This window comes from Porites lutea, chromosome 9 (assembly GCF_958299795.1).
Source record: "Porites lutea chromosome 9, jaPorLute2.1, whole genome shotgun sequence".
Taxonomy (NCBI): domain Eukaryota; kingdom Metazoa; phylum Cnidaria; class Anthozoa; order Scleractinia; family Poritidae; genus Porites; species Porites lutea.
The window spans coordinates 14,456,512-14,474,011 of record NC_133209.1 but is presented as its reverse complement, the minus strand read 5'-3'; the positions used below and the strand labels follow the sequence as shown (position 1 = coordinate 14,474,011).

General features: G+C 39.7%; 1 protein-coding gene across 1 annotated transcript in view; it reads left to right on the top strand.

Annotated features, from left to right (window-relative positions):
• Positions 1 to 15,223, top strand: part of LOC140947365 (exosome complex exonuclease RRP44-like) — a 26,024-nt gene extending 10,801 nt beyond the window's left edge. The window contains exons 10-26 of the mRNA XM_073396442.1: positions 1,921 to 1,953; positions 2,339 to 2,407; positions 2,580 to 2,717; positions 3,566 to 3,712; positions 4,028 to 4,144; positions 4,686 to 4,787; positions 4,972 to 5,036; positions 5,825 to 5,909; positions 6,780 to 6,907; positions 7,054 to 7,140; positions 7,404 to 7,560; positions 9,157 to 9,377; positions 9,986 to 10,076; positions 10,491 to 10,568; positions 11,535 to 11,684; positions 13,123 to 13,245; positions 14,132 to 15,223. Of these exons, the coding sequence (XP_073252543.1) occupies positions 1,921 to 1,953; positions 2,339 to 2,407; positions 2,580 to 2,717; positions 3,566 to 3,712; positions 4,028 to 4,144; positions 4,686 to 4,787; positions 4,972 to 5,036; positions 5,825 to 5,909; positions 6,780 to 6,907; positions 7,054 to 7,140; positions 7,404 to 7,560; positions 9,157 to 9,377; positions 9,986 to 10,076; positions 10,491 to 10,568; positions 11,535 to 11,684; positions 13,123 to 13,245; positions 14,132 to 14,188 (1,848 nt within the window). The 3' untranslated portion in view covers positions 14,189 to 15,223. The remainder of the gene's footprint in view (positions 1 to 1,920; positions 1,954 to 2,338; positions 2,408 to 2,579; positions 2,718 to 3,565; positions 3,713 to 4,027; positions 4,145 to 4,685; positions 4,788 to 4,971; positions 5,037 to 5,824; positions 5,910 to 6,779; positions 6,908 to 7,053; positions 7,141 to 7,403; positions 7,561 to 9,156; positions 9,378 to 9,985; positions 10,077 to 10,490; positions 10,569 to 11,534; positions 11,685 to 13,122; positions 13,246 to 14,131) is intronic.
• The last annotated feature ends 2,277 nt before the right edge of the window (positions 15,224 to 17,500 follow it).

The window sequence follows — 17,500 nt, the reverse complement described above, 5'->3', positions numbered from 1 at the left end:
ATTGTGCCCAATCGGCGAACAGCATCTCCTGAGTTCTTTTCGTGAGTTCGTACACGACGGCTATTGACTCGATCAAGGCTTGTTTGGCTCATGCACCAAAGAAATGCACGCAGTCGGGAATCTTTCAGTTTGATACAAACGCTACAAACCAAAATACTGGTAGTCTTTACACTAGAGCCTAAATAAGCTAACAAATATTTCAAGACAAGTAAATTTTGACAATTTTTAATTTTTCAAGTAAAAGAAAGCTTGACACACAACCTATCTTTTTTACTTCAGGTTTTCCCACGCAACGTAATTAAGATTGATTGACATGCTTCGCCTTTCTCAAAGCTTGGAAATCGCAAGTTCGCTAAGTCGGTTTTAAGGTTGGTTTCCAAGTCACCTGAAACTTTCTTGAATCGTTTCAACTTTCGGACTTTAATGAGATGCAAAGTAAAGTTACTTGAGATTTTGCTTAGGCCTTCTCACACGCATTTTTCGTTAAGTAAAACTTAGCAGCTCTTAAGTCTTACTTAACAGCCTAGTGTAAAGACAACCACTGTCTACACGAAAACCAAAGACGCTTTTCCAAAAATACAAGCTTGAGCTTACAACAGGTATTCACGCTTGCATCGATCACCCCTTCGTAAATATTAGGGAGTTTAATATGCCACGACAGCTGACAACCACGAAAACGTCCTATGAAGAGTGAAGTCACATTTTTTCAGTCTCTATCGTGATTATTCCAACTCACTTACTTTGTCAAATGCAAGAGAACTCTTCTGGAGCTGAATTTCTATCAACTATATCCAAGTTCATAAAGAGAAAGAAAATTTTGTCATCGCTTGTTTACGTCCTTCACAAAACGTGAAATTAGGCATTTTCACGTGGTAGTCGTTCAGTGACGGCAAAGAAATATACAAAACAGCCTGATGCACGCGCAAAGTTGTTGTTTTGCCTTGTCAAGCTATTGCTTTTTCTACTTTCTCGTCGCCGCTTCATCTTAAACTTCCTATTATTTACGATACATTGTGATCCGTCAGAAACAGCATTTTCTCATTGCAAATTGAATTGCTCCTGCTGATAGCATCCGAAACGTTTTTCGACTCATCGGTAGTTCCTTCGTTTCTGGTTAGGAAAGCTTGGTGAACGAACCGGGCAACTGTGTCGAGATAATAGCCGTCGTGTACGAACTCACGAAAAGAACTCGGGAGAAACTGTTCACCGATTGGGCACAATAATACAAAGCATTTTTTGTGCCCAATCAGGAACCAGCATTCTCTTGACCGTTTGGTAATGGTCCGGTGAGAGTCGGTAGCCAGGGGCTCTTCCGCCCATGCTTGAAAACTTTTGTCGCGCCTTTTAACCCGGCCCAACTAACTGCCCCTGGGTCTCCGAGGATGAACAAAACCTGAAACTTACTTTTTCGCATTATTCAGAAATTCATGTTCAAACAGAGGTAATTTGTTTATTCTAGTTTATTCCTTTTGCAGTAAGGCTAAGGTTCTGTTCGCACTATAAAGGCTTTCATATTTGTTTTTGTTTTTGTTTGGTTTTGTTTTGCTTTTGCAAAAAAATCTGTTGATAGGAAGCCATTCAGGTACAAACACCAAACTCTATTTTTTTGTTGTTGTTGTAGTGTGAACAGAGCGAGGTCTTTGTTTAGTTAAGAAAACTTTTTTTCCATGTTTCGCACACACTTTATCTCCCATATTGAAATTTCTCTAAGGGAATTTTATACTGTCCTCAGAGTGCAAGCAATTGTTTTCGTTTTGAATGCGAGCTTTTAGTCAATAAGGAACAACTGTCTCTGAAAATAAGATGGGATCACACCAACTGGATCTAAGCAGACAGCTATTAGTCCCGTACAATGTAAGCTGATGTTCTACTCGGAGATTGACTTATTTTTAATCTTTTTTTTTGTTAATTATATTTCAGACTGGTGGTTCAAGTAAGGTGATGTCAGGAAAGGTATTTATAACCATCTATAATTTGACCTCTCACACTTTTCCTGGAATTATTGTAAAATGCCTGGTAATTAACACTTCTGTGATCCTAGCAGCTGATATTACAGGGAAAGATTGAAACAGATCATCGCAGTATCAGCACAATCTCAGCTAAATTAGTTTGATATTCCCCACTACCCCTCCTCAATTAGAGAAGCTAATACATCCCATCCTTTCCTTATTGACCAAACGCTTTGCTCAATTTCGTTCGTGGAACATCCATGTTCATTCTTGATTAGGATCTTTCGGCTCAAAGGGTGCGGGACCCTACCCCCGAGTCAGGGGAGCTTGCTTCCAGGCCATGTGCCTCTGTCAAATGTTATTTATGATATTTAATTTTTTTTCCACAGGTTGTTGGTATTATTAAGAGAAACTGGCGGCCTTACTGTGGTGTCCTATCCAAGTCTTCAAAACCACAGGTTAAAATATCCAGATACTTCTGTATTTATTGCTACCTTATCTTATCAAATATATAAAAGCTGTTTATCACATGGTGCTTCCCTGTAGTCGCAGAAGGAAAACTACTTGAATAAATGAAAAATTGTAAGATTGTGGATTGCTTCACCTTTTACTTTGGTTTTGAATTAACAGGGGACGCGACACCTGTTCATAGCGGCAGAGAGAAGGATCCCGAGGATTGTCATTGAAACACGTCAGGCTGACACACTGGAAGGGCAAAGAATTGTGGTTAGCATCGACTCCTGGCCTCAGCATTCAAAGTACCCTGTGGTAAGACTGGCATTATTTCATGTGTTTTCTCTTTTGTGGACCAAAAATGAAACTTAGTAGATCACGAGTAGTCTCTCATTTTCCATAGGGATGATAGGGCGAGTGAAATACGCGAGCGCGCGTGATAATCGCCTCTCGCGAGGAAGGTAACGCGGCGATTCATTCACGCGAGCTCGCCCGTTTCGCTCGCTCAACTATCCCTGAGGAAAGTGAGGGAGTGCTCTTAGTTCAGGAAACTAGCAAATGTTTGCAACTTTTTTCCTTGGCCCAAAACAGGTTAAACTTTTCACAGTTGCCTATGTTTCCGTCTGTCGAGGTAGATCACCGAGTTCAAGTGGCCGCTATCTTGATTTCTTATGACAAGCGAAAACTAGCAAGAATACACATAATCTATGGGTTACTCTGTGATATGGTTAGATTGTCTAAGAGGACTGAAGACAAACTAAACTACAATGTACAGTCTCAGACAAAAATAGTTGGGACACTTCCACCCAACACTGTTTTTTTCAGTTCTGGCCCGTCTCCTCGTCCTCCCAATGTTGGTTATCGCAGTTAACTCACCAAATCTTGCACGCCAACATTGGGAGGGCAAGAAGACAGCAAAGTGTCCCAACAATTTTGACTGAGACTGTAGGTAGATCGCGTTTCGAACGACGAGCGTCGCGGCTCGAGAGGCGAGAGTCTCGTGTCGCAAGAGGGTTAAAAGGGTTAAAGGAGCAAGTGTCACCTTTCAGAACGGGTCGTGTTTACTATCAAATAACTGAAATTCTATATCATTTAAGTCCCATAATTTGAAGTACAATCTTTTTTAATCGCACCAGCGGCACTTTTTTTCTGAATTATTTTAGGGCCATTTTGTACGCAAACTGGGCGTAATTGGCGACAAGGAGACAGAAAATGAAGTGCTTCTGTTGGAGCGGGATGTACCACATTTGCCATTCTCAGCAGCTGTTCAAAAGGACCTTCCCGCCATGCCTTGGGGGATAACTGATGAGGTTTGGTATTTCTCTTTAGGTTTCAATTCACTAAGGACAGAAGTATTCATTAACTCCAAATTTAGTGGCGCGAAGGATCTGATGGGAAGGAGGAAAGCAAGGGGTTGAGGCGACAGGGAAATCTTGTGCCCTCCTCTCCTCTCCCTTCCCATCACACCCTGCTCTCGCCGTACGCGTTACGAAGAAGACTGGGGACTAGTCTTTGATTTCTGGTTTCAAGAAATGTTTCAAGACGCATTTTCCAAGGTATCTTTTGAACTTAAATGTGATGTAAATAAATCATTAACCCTAGCTCATTCTTCATGATGTTTGTAGGATGTGAAAAGTCGTATGGACCTGCGCCATATTGCCGTGTGTAGCATTGATCCTCCTGGCTGTACAGACATTGATGACGCCTTACACTGGACAAAAATGGAGAATGGGAACTATCAGGTAGAACAAAGTAGGAAACACAGAAAGAAAGCATTGAAACTTGTACGATAATCCAATCAAAACAAATGTTTTGGTTGCATGCAAAGGAGGAAATAACTTTGGTATTATTTCCGAAGGTCTAGTAGCAAAAAAATGGTCGCAATACAATCAACATTCAAAATTAACAGTTAATGGTGGCAAAAGATTTTTAACTACATTTTCATGATCAATATTGAGCCCACCGAATTCGAAGCCTGGCCTTATCAGAACCTTTGGAATGCGGTTTTAGTAGGTTTTAATTGAGCTTTTTTGTGGTAGGATTAGTGTAGCAGAGAAGATGTCAACGACCCTTTGCGTTCGAATCTATTAAACTCATGCCTATGAACAGCCAGAATTTTCTTATTTTCAGTATTTTAGAATCATGTTTAAATGGACGTAAGAGTCGATGTTCGTTCACATGATTCAAGCACCCCTTGTTTGTGGATGTGTGTGACCTGAAATCTTATTCCTTCAACCTGTTCTTATCCACAACTCTTATCACAGTTTTCTCTCTTTCTACAAGGTCGGTGTACACATAGCAGATGTAACGCACTTCATCAGACCGGGCACAGCACTAGACGACGAAGCTGGTAATAGAGGAACCACAGTTTATCTTACAGACAAGGTGATTCGATCTTTCGATTCGATTATTTGGGGCATGTCATAGAGCTTCGCTTAATGTAGGGGAGTCGTTGCAGTGCGGTAATGGTTTCGCCGGAAAACTGCAATAAAACTGCCAGTAGCGATCCTGTGATGGCACTAATGAAACGTCAACTTATATTCTTTGACACCTTTTTTTTTCGGTACAGCGCATTGACATGGTGCCAGGCCTTCTCAGTTCAGACCTCTGTTCCTTGAGATCCAATGTTGATAGGTTTGTAATAACCGTATTCTTAAAAATGTTCCGCTGAAGTGACAATTCCCCATTTATTTACACTGGATTAAATAACAATTTTGAGCAAAACAAGCACTGCATTTCCTTTTTTCCGACCTTGTTTTTACTTTACGTACCCTACAATCTTTAAATTAATTGTTAGCAACCCAGTGCTTGTTACAATACCGTATTTATTCGAATAAGCGCCCAACCTCGAATTAGCGTCCACCTCGAATAAGCGCCCATCCTAAAGGCAGAAAAAGTTAATAAGCGCCCAACCTCGAATAAGCGCCCACCCCCTCCTCCTCCCAATCAAACTAAAATAAGCGCTCACCCCCAGCCCACCAGCTTGAGTGAATAAATTGTAATACGAGACTTCCCCGAGGACGGAGTTTTCTTCAGAGTATTTTACAGAAACCTTGCTTTGTTACTTCTTCGCGTATTGCTATTAGCATTTATTGTTTTGTTGCAAAATAAACATACTTCACTTGCTGAAAATGGTGAAAATTTAATAAGCGCCCAGCCTCGAATAAGCGCCCACTCTCAAGGTCCAAAAATTTAATAAGCGCCCAGGGCGGTTAATCGAATAAATACGGTATGTATATTTTGTGATTCAATTTTATCCTCGATTCAGTTTTTATTTCCTTTTGTTTCAAACGTATTATTACTATACCCAAAACAGAGTTTTCTTATGTGCGGATCGTTAGTTTGAATTAATATTTCATTAATGTGGAAGCAGACCATCATCATTTGAAAAGTGCTTGACGGTGCCACACTTTACTTTGTAGACTGGCATTTTCCTGTTTGTGGGAAATGACGCCACAAGCTGAAGTTGTCTCCACAGAGTTCACAAAGAGTATCATCTGTTCAAGGGTACGTCTGTTTAAAATACTGTTAACTTCCAGTTATATACCCGGGGCTTATACAACGTCGTAAGGGGTTTTAGAAGGGCTTACCAACCGGGATCTTATATGCGGGGGAGCTTATAACTGGACTAAAAAAACGTTCAAAACAAGATACATGGCAGTGCTGTTTAACATAATTTTTGAATTTACTCAGTTTTTCAGGGTCAAAACGTCTGAAAAATCGAACTTATTTCAATACAAACGATAGGGAGCCTTATATCCGAGGAGCTTACCTTAACCTTAAAATTAACGCTTCATGATGTTTAAGTATTGGAAATTAACGCGACTTAAATTAACGCGAATTTAATAGGCAACGACTCTCATAAAGGAAATTAATGCGAAAGTAGAGGGTAACATTTCCAAATGAAGTAAAATTAACGCTGCTTCACAAAGAAACCAAACTTTTTGAGACAACTGTGACAAAGTTAAACGTATAATCCGATATGGAAACTTTTTCTTTTTGTTGGTTACAGGTAAATGGGCCTATAGCTTGGGGAAAGGGGAGGGAAGCTTGTAAGTGGGGGTGGGGTTTATACGTGAAAGTTTACGGTATGTTTTCAGAATTCACATATTCTATTTAAATTCGCCTACAATGTACACTACCGTAAAGGCGCACAGATACAGGAGCCAGTGGGTCAGCAAGAATCCAACTTGCAGTCAGAGCGGGACTCGAACCCAGGACCACTGGATTGTGTCTGACACGCTGACCACTCGGCCGCTGCCTCCAGGTGTCAGCAAGATAGTGCAGTGCGTGATTAACCCTGTGACTGAAGAGAATTCCATCCACATCAAGTAGTTCCCAAAACTAGAACCTCAAATTGTCTTTTGTTGAATTTAGGTGTCCTTTACGTACGCTGAAGCTCAGATGCGGATCGATGACCCAAGCCAAACAGATGAAATAACCACGAGTCTTAGACACCTTAACAAACTGGCAAAGATCCTTAAAGCAAGACGCATTGATCAGGGGTAGAGAAAGTTCACTTACACGTATTAAAGTAAAACTGTACGGTTTTATGTTGCAGAAAAGCAGACTTTGTTGTTTGTCCGTCTTTTTATTTACAACAACTGACTGCTCTCGTTAAAATTTACGTCCATCCTGATCTTAATTTCAGGGCTCTCACGCTTGCATCACCAGAAGTTCGGTTTCATATCGATAGCGAGACACATGACCCAGTGGATCTTCAAACAAAGGAGCTGAAGTAAGTGTTCAGTACGAGTGTGTCTCTAAGTCCGATTAGAGTCAAAGCCCACCGCCAGGAGCGGATTACTCTAGATTCATCCACAGGATTAAGGATTAAACGGAAGAAAAAGGAAACCTGTGTTACATTTCTCTCCCACACCTTTTCCGATTTTCGGCTTGTCTTTTGACAGAAAATTAAGTGACTGTAGTGTTGCAAAGTAACCAAAGTGAATTGATTTACCTACATTTTTTGCCTCACTTTTCTCATTCTTCGTTTTTCAGAGAAACAAACTCACTGGTAGAGGAGTTCATGTTACTCGCTAATATTTCAGTTGCCAAGAAGATTTTTCAGCATTTTCCAGAGTTTGCAGTTTTAAGAAGACATCCGTCACCCCCACCAGCAAACTATGACATCCTAGTGAAGGCAGCACGATCCAAGGTCTGTAGAAATTTCGTAACTACCTTACATTCTGCTATTGTGGCACGTTTTTAGTGGCAACTAAAGGAAATATAACGGGTATTTAAAGGTAAAGGTATTTAACACTCGCCTGGTACAGAAGTGGATTGATTGTTGGATAAACTTAATGGTAGAATTTCACATTAGTTGTGACAAGAATGGATACCTCAAAGTCAGATTGTCATCTTCACTCAAAATACATGATAGGAGTCTTAATTATAACTTAAAGTAGTAAATAAGAGAATAAAGAAAACAGAGGAAAACAGTAGGTAGTATGTAGGACTTGAACCCGCGTCATTTGATGTATAATCCATGTCCGTATCCACTACACTATCAAGGGCTAACTGCCGAGATCGGTTGATTTTAACGCACTTTACATGGTATAAATCTTTACATTATTGAAAGCTAACCGTTTTTAAAACAGTGCTTAACCCTAATCATAGTACTTCGGTGCTAAACCCTGTATTCAACTCTTTTCCTCGCACAATTGTCTCCGGTTACTCTGATTTCCCCACTTTTCTCAAAAGTGTGCTCAATACTTTCACATAAATATAGTTTTGCGTGGTATAGAGTATAGCGTTGTAATAAACATAAGGTGTCCAACCTGATTTTAAGGTATCCATTCTAGTCGAAACCATCTCATATTACTCGTAGGAAATTTGCATTAACTTACACTTCCGTTATTATGGCTTACGTAACATACTTTAAACATACTTTAATTTTTTGTCCGCTACAATTTAAAGTACACTGTAGGCACACGTTTCTCCCACTTTGATGCACCCACCCAAGCGCTCTCCAGCTATTATTACAGATTTATGTTTTTATGTCAAACAAAATATTGTTGCCTTTCTATTTGTGATGTGAGCGCACGCCAGTATTTCCTTTTCTCTCTTCTTACTTGGCATCTTGCGCACAAATTGTATGTGCTTATGAGTTCCAACGCAAGTTTTTATTTTCCATCTAATTCGCATCTTTAAACAAATAAATATATAAAACGATTTATTGGTAGCACATCCACAAGGTGGTTCCTCCTATAACAAGACTTCTGATCGACTTTCCGAAGTGCCCGGAAAACAATCCTCTCGAAGTAAGGGTGTAAACCAACAAGTTGATCCACAGTGACTATTATTTAATCCACAATAATACATGCTGTTTGCCCCCAAATTTTGCATAAGTTGCTAACTGCTCTTTGGAATATGCAGTCATCCCAAGAGCTTCTGAAAACAACAGGTTATGCAGAATTTTTGGAGGGGGCAAACCGAGTCTATTATGGGATAAAATAGAAAAAAGAATGTCGACGGAGGGACTTGAACCTATACCAATCTGGTAGGAGGACAGTGCACTCGCTACTATTTCAAAGACTTTCCTATAAAAATGAGATATATTTGGATGAAAGTAAAAAAATCATTTTCGTATCGAAGGCTTTGCGCATGCCTCCTTCCAAAAAATAGGCTTTGGGCAACTCGAAAATGACCTATCAATAAGTAACCGATCCCGCGGAGTCACATGGAAAATGGTTTGGTCAAATGACGGGCTGTATATCACAAAACAAAGCCATGTTTTTTTTTCTGCTGTCAGGGTGTGCATCTTGAGGTCGACAGTGCCAAATCCCTCGCGGTCTCTTTGGATGCTGCTAATATCCCGGATGAGCCCTACTGTAACACGCTGCTTCGTATTATGGCAACAAGATGCATGATGCAAGCGGTTTACTTCTGTTCGGGAATGCTTGCGGAAGAGGAGTTCCTGCATTATGGCTTGGCAACTCCAATCTATACGCATTTTACCTCACCAATCAGACGGTTCGTGATAACATATGTTTGTTTCCTATTTAATAACTTCAGTGAAAATCGCCATTACTCATGTACTAGCCAGTAACATTTGCCTTGCTCCACATGAAAAGCCATTAACTAAAAGGCTCAGTGAACCAAAATAGAACACTCTTTGGTGCGTTTCTTATGTTTTGCATATCGCTGTTATATACCACGGTAGATTGTCTTTCCTCTATTTGAAAATAAAGGATAGCTGATTCTTGAAAAAGTAAGTCATGTGAAGCAAATTTGACAGTTTTCAGCCATGACACTAAGACACTTGAGTGGTGGTGTCATTGTTTTTGTTTTTGTGTTGTTTCTTTTTCTCTTTGTTCTTTTGGTATCATCTTGAGACTTGAGTTGCTTTTGAGCTTAAAAGCTCGCTATCGTCTCTCTTAACCTACGTGTGAACGTTACGCTTAGTGCAGCCTAGTGACGTATCCATGGACGCATGAATGTAAACAGAACTGAAAAGTACCAGTTGGACTGATGGATCATGGTCCCTACCTGGCGCACAGAAAATACCAAAATGGATTTAAAACTGAACACATTATGAACTTGCATCGTACTGAAACTAAATTATACAATATTTTCTACAGCTATTCAGACATAATGGTACATCGGTTATTAGCTGTGGCAATTGGAGCTTTAGATTCATACCCAGACCTCCTCAACAAAGCCAAAACGCAGGTGGGTGCTGCTCTAACACAACAGGATTCCCACGCTCTTTCCTCGTTTAGGAGTTTTCTTTTGAGGCTTTTTTAGTTCGTATTTCGAAAGTCAGGGTAGAGTATGGAGTAGATAGTCCAATTGATTTGACGTGATGTAACTAGGGATGAAGGCATTCGCAATGTATTAGTTTAACATTTCAGATAGCAACATGGAGATGACAATTCTATCTTCAGGGAACCACTGAAGGTTAACGTTAATTCAGGATGCGAGATGTATATGTTGCAGTGAAATTTATTTTTCTTTTGTTTCAAATTCGATAGCATTCATTACCTCACCCAAAAACAAAGGAAAAACATAAGAATTTAACAAACCTTTTAGTGCCAATAACATACTATTATCGTTATGTTCTTTTTTTTTTATTTTCTTTTCTAGAAACTGTGTAATCATCTAAATTTCCGTCACAAAATGGCTCAGTATGCTTCCCGGGATTCCATTGACCTACATTGTCAGGTAAAAAAACAGATCCAGGTAACTAGAAGTTTCTCCCGCCTTTCAACAGGCGCCTTGTGGAAGGATTAAGTTCCCCCTCTAGCTTGCGACTCCCTGACTACTTCCCAGACCTCTAATTTCGCCTCAGTCAATTCGTTTCAGATCGGTCACGTGAGGTCACTCTTCGATATGTACCCTCTCTCAGATATGTACCCCTCCCCCTCGTCTAAGACCCCTTCTACTTGTCCCCCTTAAGCAACAACGACGACGGCGGCTACTAAAACGTCATTTAAAAAGTGTGTTCGCGCTGCTTCAAACTTTTTGGCGCTTATTCAGTCTCGTTCAATTCTTTAGATGTTGGCGTATTTTTTTAAGTTGAATTCTAAATGACTTCATGAAAGTTCAAGGAAAGAAAGAGAGGGTCGTTGTCTTGTGTTCGCGTCCTCCTCAAAACGTGAAATTAGGCAGTTTCAGGTCGTAGTCGTGCAGCGACGGCAAAGAAATGTACAAAAAAGCGTGATACACGTGTAGAGGTGTTGTTTTGTTTTTTAAACTTATTGCTTTTTTGCCGTTCTTGTTGCCGTCGCCGTCGTCGTTGCTTAAGCTCTTTAATAACCGTTTCAGTAATGCAAGCGAACACGTTTAGCGGAAAATGCAAAAAAGGTATTTAAATTGCTTAAACCCGAGCAGCTCTTGCAACTTCATGAACAGGTTTGTAGAGTATCAACAAGTTTACTGTTTTCACGGTCAATGCGTTTGACATTATAAAACCAATAAACGTCTACCTGGTCAAAGCTAACGTCACCATCTGTTTTGAGTTTGAAATCAGCACTAAGGGACTTATTCCAGCCCCAAACCGATTTATCTCATTAACGTGAGTTTTCTTTCATCTTTCTGTTCATTTTATATTTCTCGTCTGTCAACTAATGAGTTTTCTTTGAACAGCTTTTATTTAGCCTTCCTATTCTTGATTTGTATTCTTCGCAGCTGTTTTTCCAAAATAAAGCCATAACAGAAGAGGAGGCGTTCGTGTTGTTCGTTCGGAAGAATGCTCTTCAAGTTTTGATTCCAAAGTATGGCCTGGAGGGAACCGTTTTTATGGACAAACATGGCTCAGGATTTGTCTTCAACGAAGAGGTATTTAATTCCTCTGTTCTGGGTACGAAGAGATAACTGTCAGGCTTACATGATACAACACCCTAATCTTCTATTTGAAAAGGAATTGTGTTATTTTTCGGAAAGGTCTTTCCAAACCACCACAAAAGTGGTGTGTATGGTATTTTTTTTGGTTTTTCGGTTGTTGTCTGTTTTTTTCTTCTTTTTTTTTTTGTTAATTTTTTGTCTGGTTGTTTGTTTTGTTTTGTTTCGTTTCCATGGGTTCAAACTAGAGTTAAGGAATTTAATGTGAATTGTAATAGCTGAGGAGTGAGAAACTCTACAAATCCTTTGGAACTGCAAGTAATAGAAATGAAAGTAAGATAAACCAGGATTCCAAGAAAAGGTTTTTACGCCGGCGAAGACTGATTTCATAAAACGCTGAATTAGATCTACCAATTAAGGAATGTTGGCGAAATTTCGGACTCAGCGACAGCGCCCGGAAAATGGTACTTAATAGTGTCCCTTGTCCCCCCGTCTCTCCCGATCGCTTATTTTAGGGATCGATATTTGAGTTAATAGAGAGCTTTAGTATATGGCCTCGCTCTCCATGAATTCTTCCGTAGCTCAAGTGGATAGAGCGCTCGCCCAGTGTTTTGTGAGATCATAGGTTCGAATCCTGTCGGGGACTCAGATTTTTTTTTTTTGTCCCACGCTCGTGACATGATGATTAATTCATTTTCACATTTTTTCACCGAGCTTAAAAGTTTACCATCTTTCATTATTTCACCACATAGAGAGCTTTAGATTCTAAGACGAGGACGTCAACGAGAACGAGATTTTCTCAATACTAAGTGGTCGCGCACGCGAACCACCGTCATTTTGGCGGGAAAATGTGGTAGCCATCGTCATTCTACTACGAGTTTTAGCAAAAATGTCGTAGTGGCGAAAACAAGTTATCAGATGTTAAAAATTTTATCATTTAGCGATCGGGAGCGAGCTTCACTTCCTTCAACGGAAATAAGTGTGCTAACCTTTGTTGTGAAAAAAAGTACAATGAAGCTTTCCAGGGTGTGTATTTTTAGAGAAAAGGCGAGAAATTTTAAAATTAAATGTCGTCGTCCTTATTGTCCTCGTCCTCGAATCTAAAGCTCTCTAATCACAAGGGAAAGCGGGACCGAAGAGGGTGATAAGGGGAAACAAAGCGAAAGCGGCATCGCCCTTCATCTCTTTTACCTTCCCATCACTGACTCCCAGCTCGCGCTCTGCTTTCGTTTCCGTCATCCCTCGGTCAGCCGCGTCTCTGGCTCATCTCTAGCACCCCGCTTTTAAAATCTGTGCTCCTTAAAAAGCCTAAGGAGGAGGCAGCTCAAGAGTTGTGCACTATATGGTGTAGTGCTCTTGTTGCTTCTTTTAATGTTGCTGAGGTTTTGTTTTGTTTTGTTTTGTTTTGTTAATATTACTTCCTTTTTGTTCAAAGGAGCCATCACTTACAGTTGGTGAAGTCACTTATCGCCTGTTTGATCGAGTAGTTGTGAAAATCAATGTGGATAAGTCGTCGACGGAAAATAAGTTCTTGTCCTTCAGTATCATCTCTAAAAAGGTACTGCATTTTAAAAAGCCACCTTTCACAGCTCAATTAAAGGAGGTGGCTCAATTAATTAGAGGTGTCACGGAATTTATCATAATTTAAACGGTGGAAACTGCCACCAAATCAAGTGAAACATGAAAATAACTGTTCAAATATTAAAAGCGAGTCTTTTTGTAGAAGTACGACAACATGATACGCTTTTGCATCAAATGGAAGCTCAGAAAAAAATCCGAGGCTCAGATGGGATTCGAACCCACAACCCTCCATGATCCACTCGGATGCTCTAACCATTGAGCTACTGTAGACTTGATGGCGAGCAAGGGTGAAATGAGATGCAAACACGTATCATGTTGTTCTAATTCTAAAAAAGACTCACTTGGTGGTTGGATGGTTGCATCTCTGATATGCGTTAATGTGACTGCGTGATGTAGTTATGAGTCAGGTGGACAGTTTCCCAGAAACCGAAATTGATCCACTCGAAAAGATTAGAACGGATTGCCATTGCGGTTTTTGAAAACTTGTTCTCCTAACAGTTTTTCAAAGTTCACTTTTGTTGTTTGTAACGTTTGACATAATGCTTCGGGAGAGATATTTGTTTTATACGAAGTTGTGATTCTATCATTTACGAGTAAATTCCTCGTTAATGAATAAAAACGCGTCATTGGTAATATTAGCCCTATGAACTGGGCAGCCGTGACACCGCCTCTTTAACAGTACCACGACAAAGTCTGATCGGGTGCCTTTATTTGAACGATAGCACTTATTAATTGAAGTTGCTAACAAAAAGAAATTGGAGGGTGAAAGTAACATTGAAATTCTCTGTTTTACTTCTCTCACCATTGGACCATAGATGGCGGTTATGATTTGTATTGAAATATTTTCTGTATTTTGTGATTAGTGCGTGAGTGCTGGGAAAAGCAACGAGCCCGTTTCCAAGAAGACCAAGATTGGTTGACAGTTTAGTCCTCACAGCTCCTGGTAACACAGCGGACAGGGACAAGAGAAGTACTCCCTTTCAACGAAATCAGGTCCCTTTAGTTCTGACACGAACAGGACCTCTAACAGTGAACTCTGCCTGACGTCTCTGTTGTCTTCTAGAATATGGAATCGGTTACTTACTCGATAGTCTTTTCATGAGGAGACCACCTATGCTGAGTATAGCCTAAGAAAGTTCTCTCCTCTGCACGCGCAGAGGCCTCTTTGTGTCGTCGGGAGGCTGGGGAGAGGGAAAAATGAAGGCGCGCGGGGAACGATGGGAAGGGAAGAAGAGAGAAAGAGAGCCATATCCGCCAAATGTGACTTATCTCCAGTCTTCCTCGGAAATCCGGCGCCATCTTGAAAGCATAATATGGCAGAGGCTCCCGCTTTTTCCTTCCTCCCATCGTTATTATTATTGCTATTTTTACTGGAATATCCAGCGGGAAGCTCTGCGGAGCAGAGAGCTACGAAAGATTGGGTTTCGTGCTGGGTTTCGGAATGGCCTACCAGTCACTATTCAACAAGAAAGCAAGTTACAACTACTTCTCCCAACTCGAAAAGAAATATGTTGACAATATTTTTAATATTATAAAGACTTTTATTTTAAAATATTGTGGATAATCGTGTACGATCATCAACTGTCTAGATGAGATAACTGTACTTACAAAATTAACAGAAAATGCCCGCATGTTCATCTAGAGATTGTTCAAGGCATAGTTTAATTGTTTTCTCTTATTTTGTTCTTTTTTTATTCTTTTTCGCTTCTTTCGTCTAATTCGTTTAGTACAGACGAGTGTAACAATCATGCGCAAAACTTACAAATCTAATTTACATCGGTTACTGTTGGTCTCCGCCGCAGTGGCCCTACGAAATGCCAATTTGCGCGTTCTGCGCATGACTATGTAAGTTTACTGCAGTCTTATAATCTTATGCATTTAATAGAGAGATTTAGAATCTGCTTTACTGAAAACGGCAGACGTCCGATTCGGTTGGGCAATTTCTGAGGTAAAAACTGTGCAAAAAAAATTTTTCTGGATAAAACTGGCCTAACCCTAGTAATTTGGGGGTAGATATGAAGAACACTGAACAGTAAGTGAAAGGAAAACTGCGTGACGTGGTAATAATTGACGTTTGCCGTAAACGTGAGACACTAAATCTCTCTGTTCTTTTTATTTACAGCTTTCCTCCACACTTATCATCTTTAACGATGACATTGTTCTCGTGTAGATAGCCGAATACATCCGTAAAAGCATAAGATTTTACACACTTGCTAATTTAACCATGCCCAATACTCGGTTATTTGACCTCAGGACCTGTCCCACCTCAGTGTTATCTCCACGAATTCATAGGCACATTTGTCACTTTGCGTGCGAAGCATTTTCCTTTTAAACAATCTACGCTTAACAATAACCACTCAAATAAATTTTATTTCATCATCGTTTCAACAGGCTTTTGTGATTGCGACTTTTGCAATTCTCTTACCGAAAATATGTTCCAGTGTGAAATAATCTTTGGATTGCTTCAATTCGTTCACATCGAAGGCAATCGCTAATGCTACCTCTGTTCAGAGGCGATCAGTCATTCTTATAAAGAATATTTTACACATTCATTTGATTAAAAAAGCGCAGACAGATTTGTTTGTGTCCGAACTTCCCAGCAATCAGGAAAAAATGCCGTATAAAATTGACATTTAAACACCTGATAACTTTACTTCGGCTATATTTCATTAATAAGAGCTGTAAAACACTTTTTATCAGGGACGGTGTAAGTGCAAACAACAAATTAACACGGCTGAAAAGCATGTAGTTCCCTGAAGTTATCATTTTCGGGTTAGAAAGTGTGTCAAAGCATACCAGAGATCTCTGCCAATTATTGATTAATTTGAAGAAATCACTGGTAAATTCTGCTCAAATAATTTCCTTTGATTTAAGTTATAAATACAAAGCATCGCCTAATAATGCGCATGACAGTCAATCTACGACACATATGACCAATTTTTTCCAAGAATTAAGGAACGTCCTGACTGTATTTCATACAAACAAAATCTGGCAATGAAAACATATAAATTCATTCTCACCAGTCAATAGTAACGTAGATCCACCGTATCATGTCTTGGGATTGTCTCACCCATACAGCTGGCTTCGACATATGAAGTAACGTTTTTCAGTGTATTTTTTGAAACTTCACTAAACTAAAAAAAATTCACTAAGTTTTTACCTTACCCGAGGTAAATTAAATACAACATTAATGGCCACGGTATTTACAGTCTTAAAGAATCCTTTACAATTAAAATGTAATCGAATGTCCTTTGCTCAGTGCATTTAATGGTCAATAAAACAGACCTGGGGTTAGCGCTGCTGTCACCATACTTCTTGTCCATGTTTTCGCTTTCCGAGTAATCGACACGGGTAGATGCTCTGATTTTCTATCCTCGAAATGTTTAAAATTGTTCTGCTTTGAACTGAAACAAGTTCCTTGCGGAAAATGTGTGTGGGCGTGTTGGTACTGAATATAGCTGATAAGAAGGTTTTCAGCTTTTATCGTACAGGTACTCTCTTTCAGTAAAGCCATTTCCAAAAGTTTCCTTGTTTAACTGTCTAAATGGCCACCCCAGTAGGAGAACACGCAGTATGGGTCGTTATAGGCACATAAATCCATTAGGGTGTTGGAGCTTGCCAGGTGGGCAAGAACATTTGTACCCTCCTGGAGTGTTCACGCAACTAAATTGGCACAAAAATGAATATCTTTTGCATTCATCGATATCTGAAAAACAAACAGCTTTTCGTTAGGAATGTGAAAAAGCGCGCCTATATATAACAAGATGGGGCCATTCAAACACTTGAAAATTGACTAAGAAATTTACGGAATTCCGAACAACAGGCTATTTCCGAGTTCCAAAATATCTCGCTTTCAAAACGAAGCTAAGTGCAAAAACTTTGTTTTTGAAAATGAGTTTTATTTTGCATGAGAATAAAAAATCATTTTCATGTCAATAGCTTCGCTTTGAATGAACTATTGTCAGGACGTCTATATATTTCTTAGTTTATAGTACTACATGAGAAATTTCTGGAATTTGATTGGCTTAGAGCAGTGGTATTTCAGCTTAATTTGATATACCTACATGGGAAAATTACAAACGTGTTGTGGGTAGTAGTATAAACAAATAATAGCATGATTTGTACGTGACATTTGGCATAAATACCACTCGTGATATTTCAAAATTGTCTCAAATTTCACTCGCCTAACGGCTCGTCAAATTATGTATAACAATTTCGAAATATCACCCGTG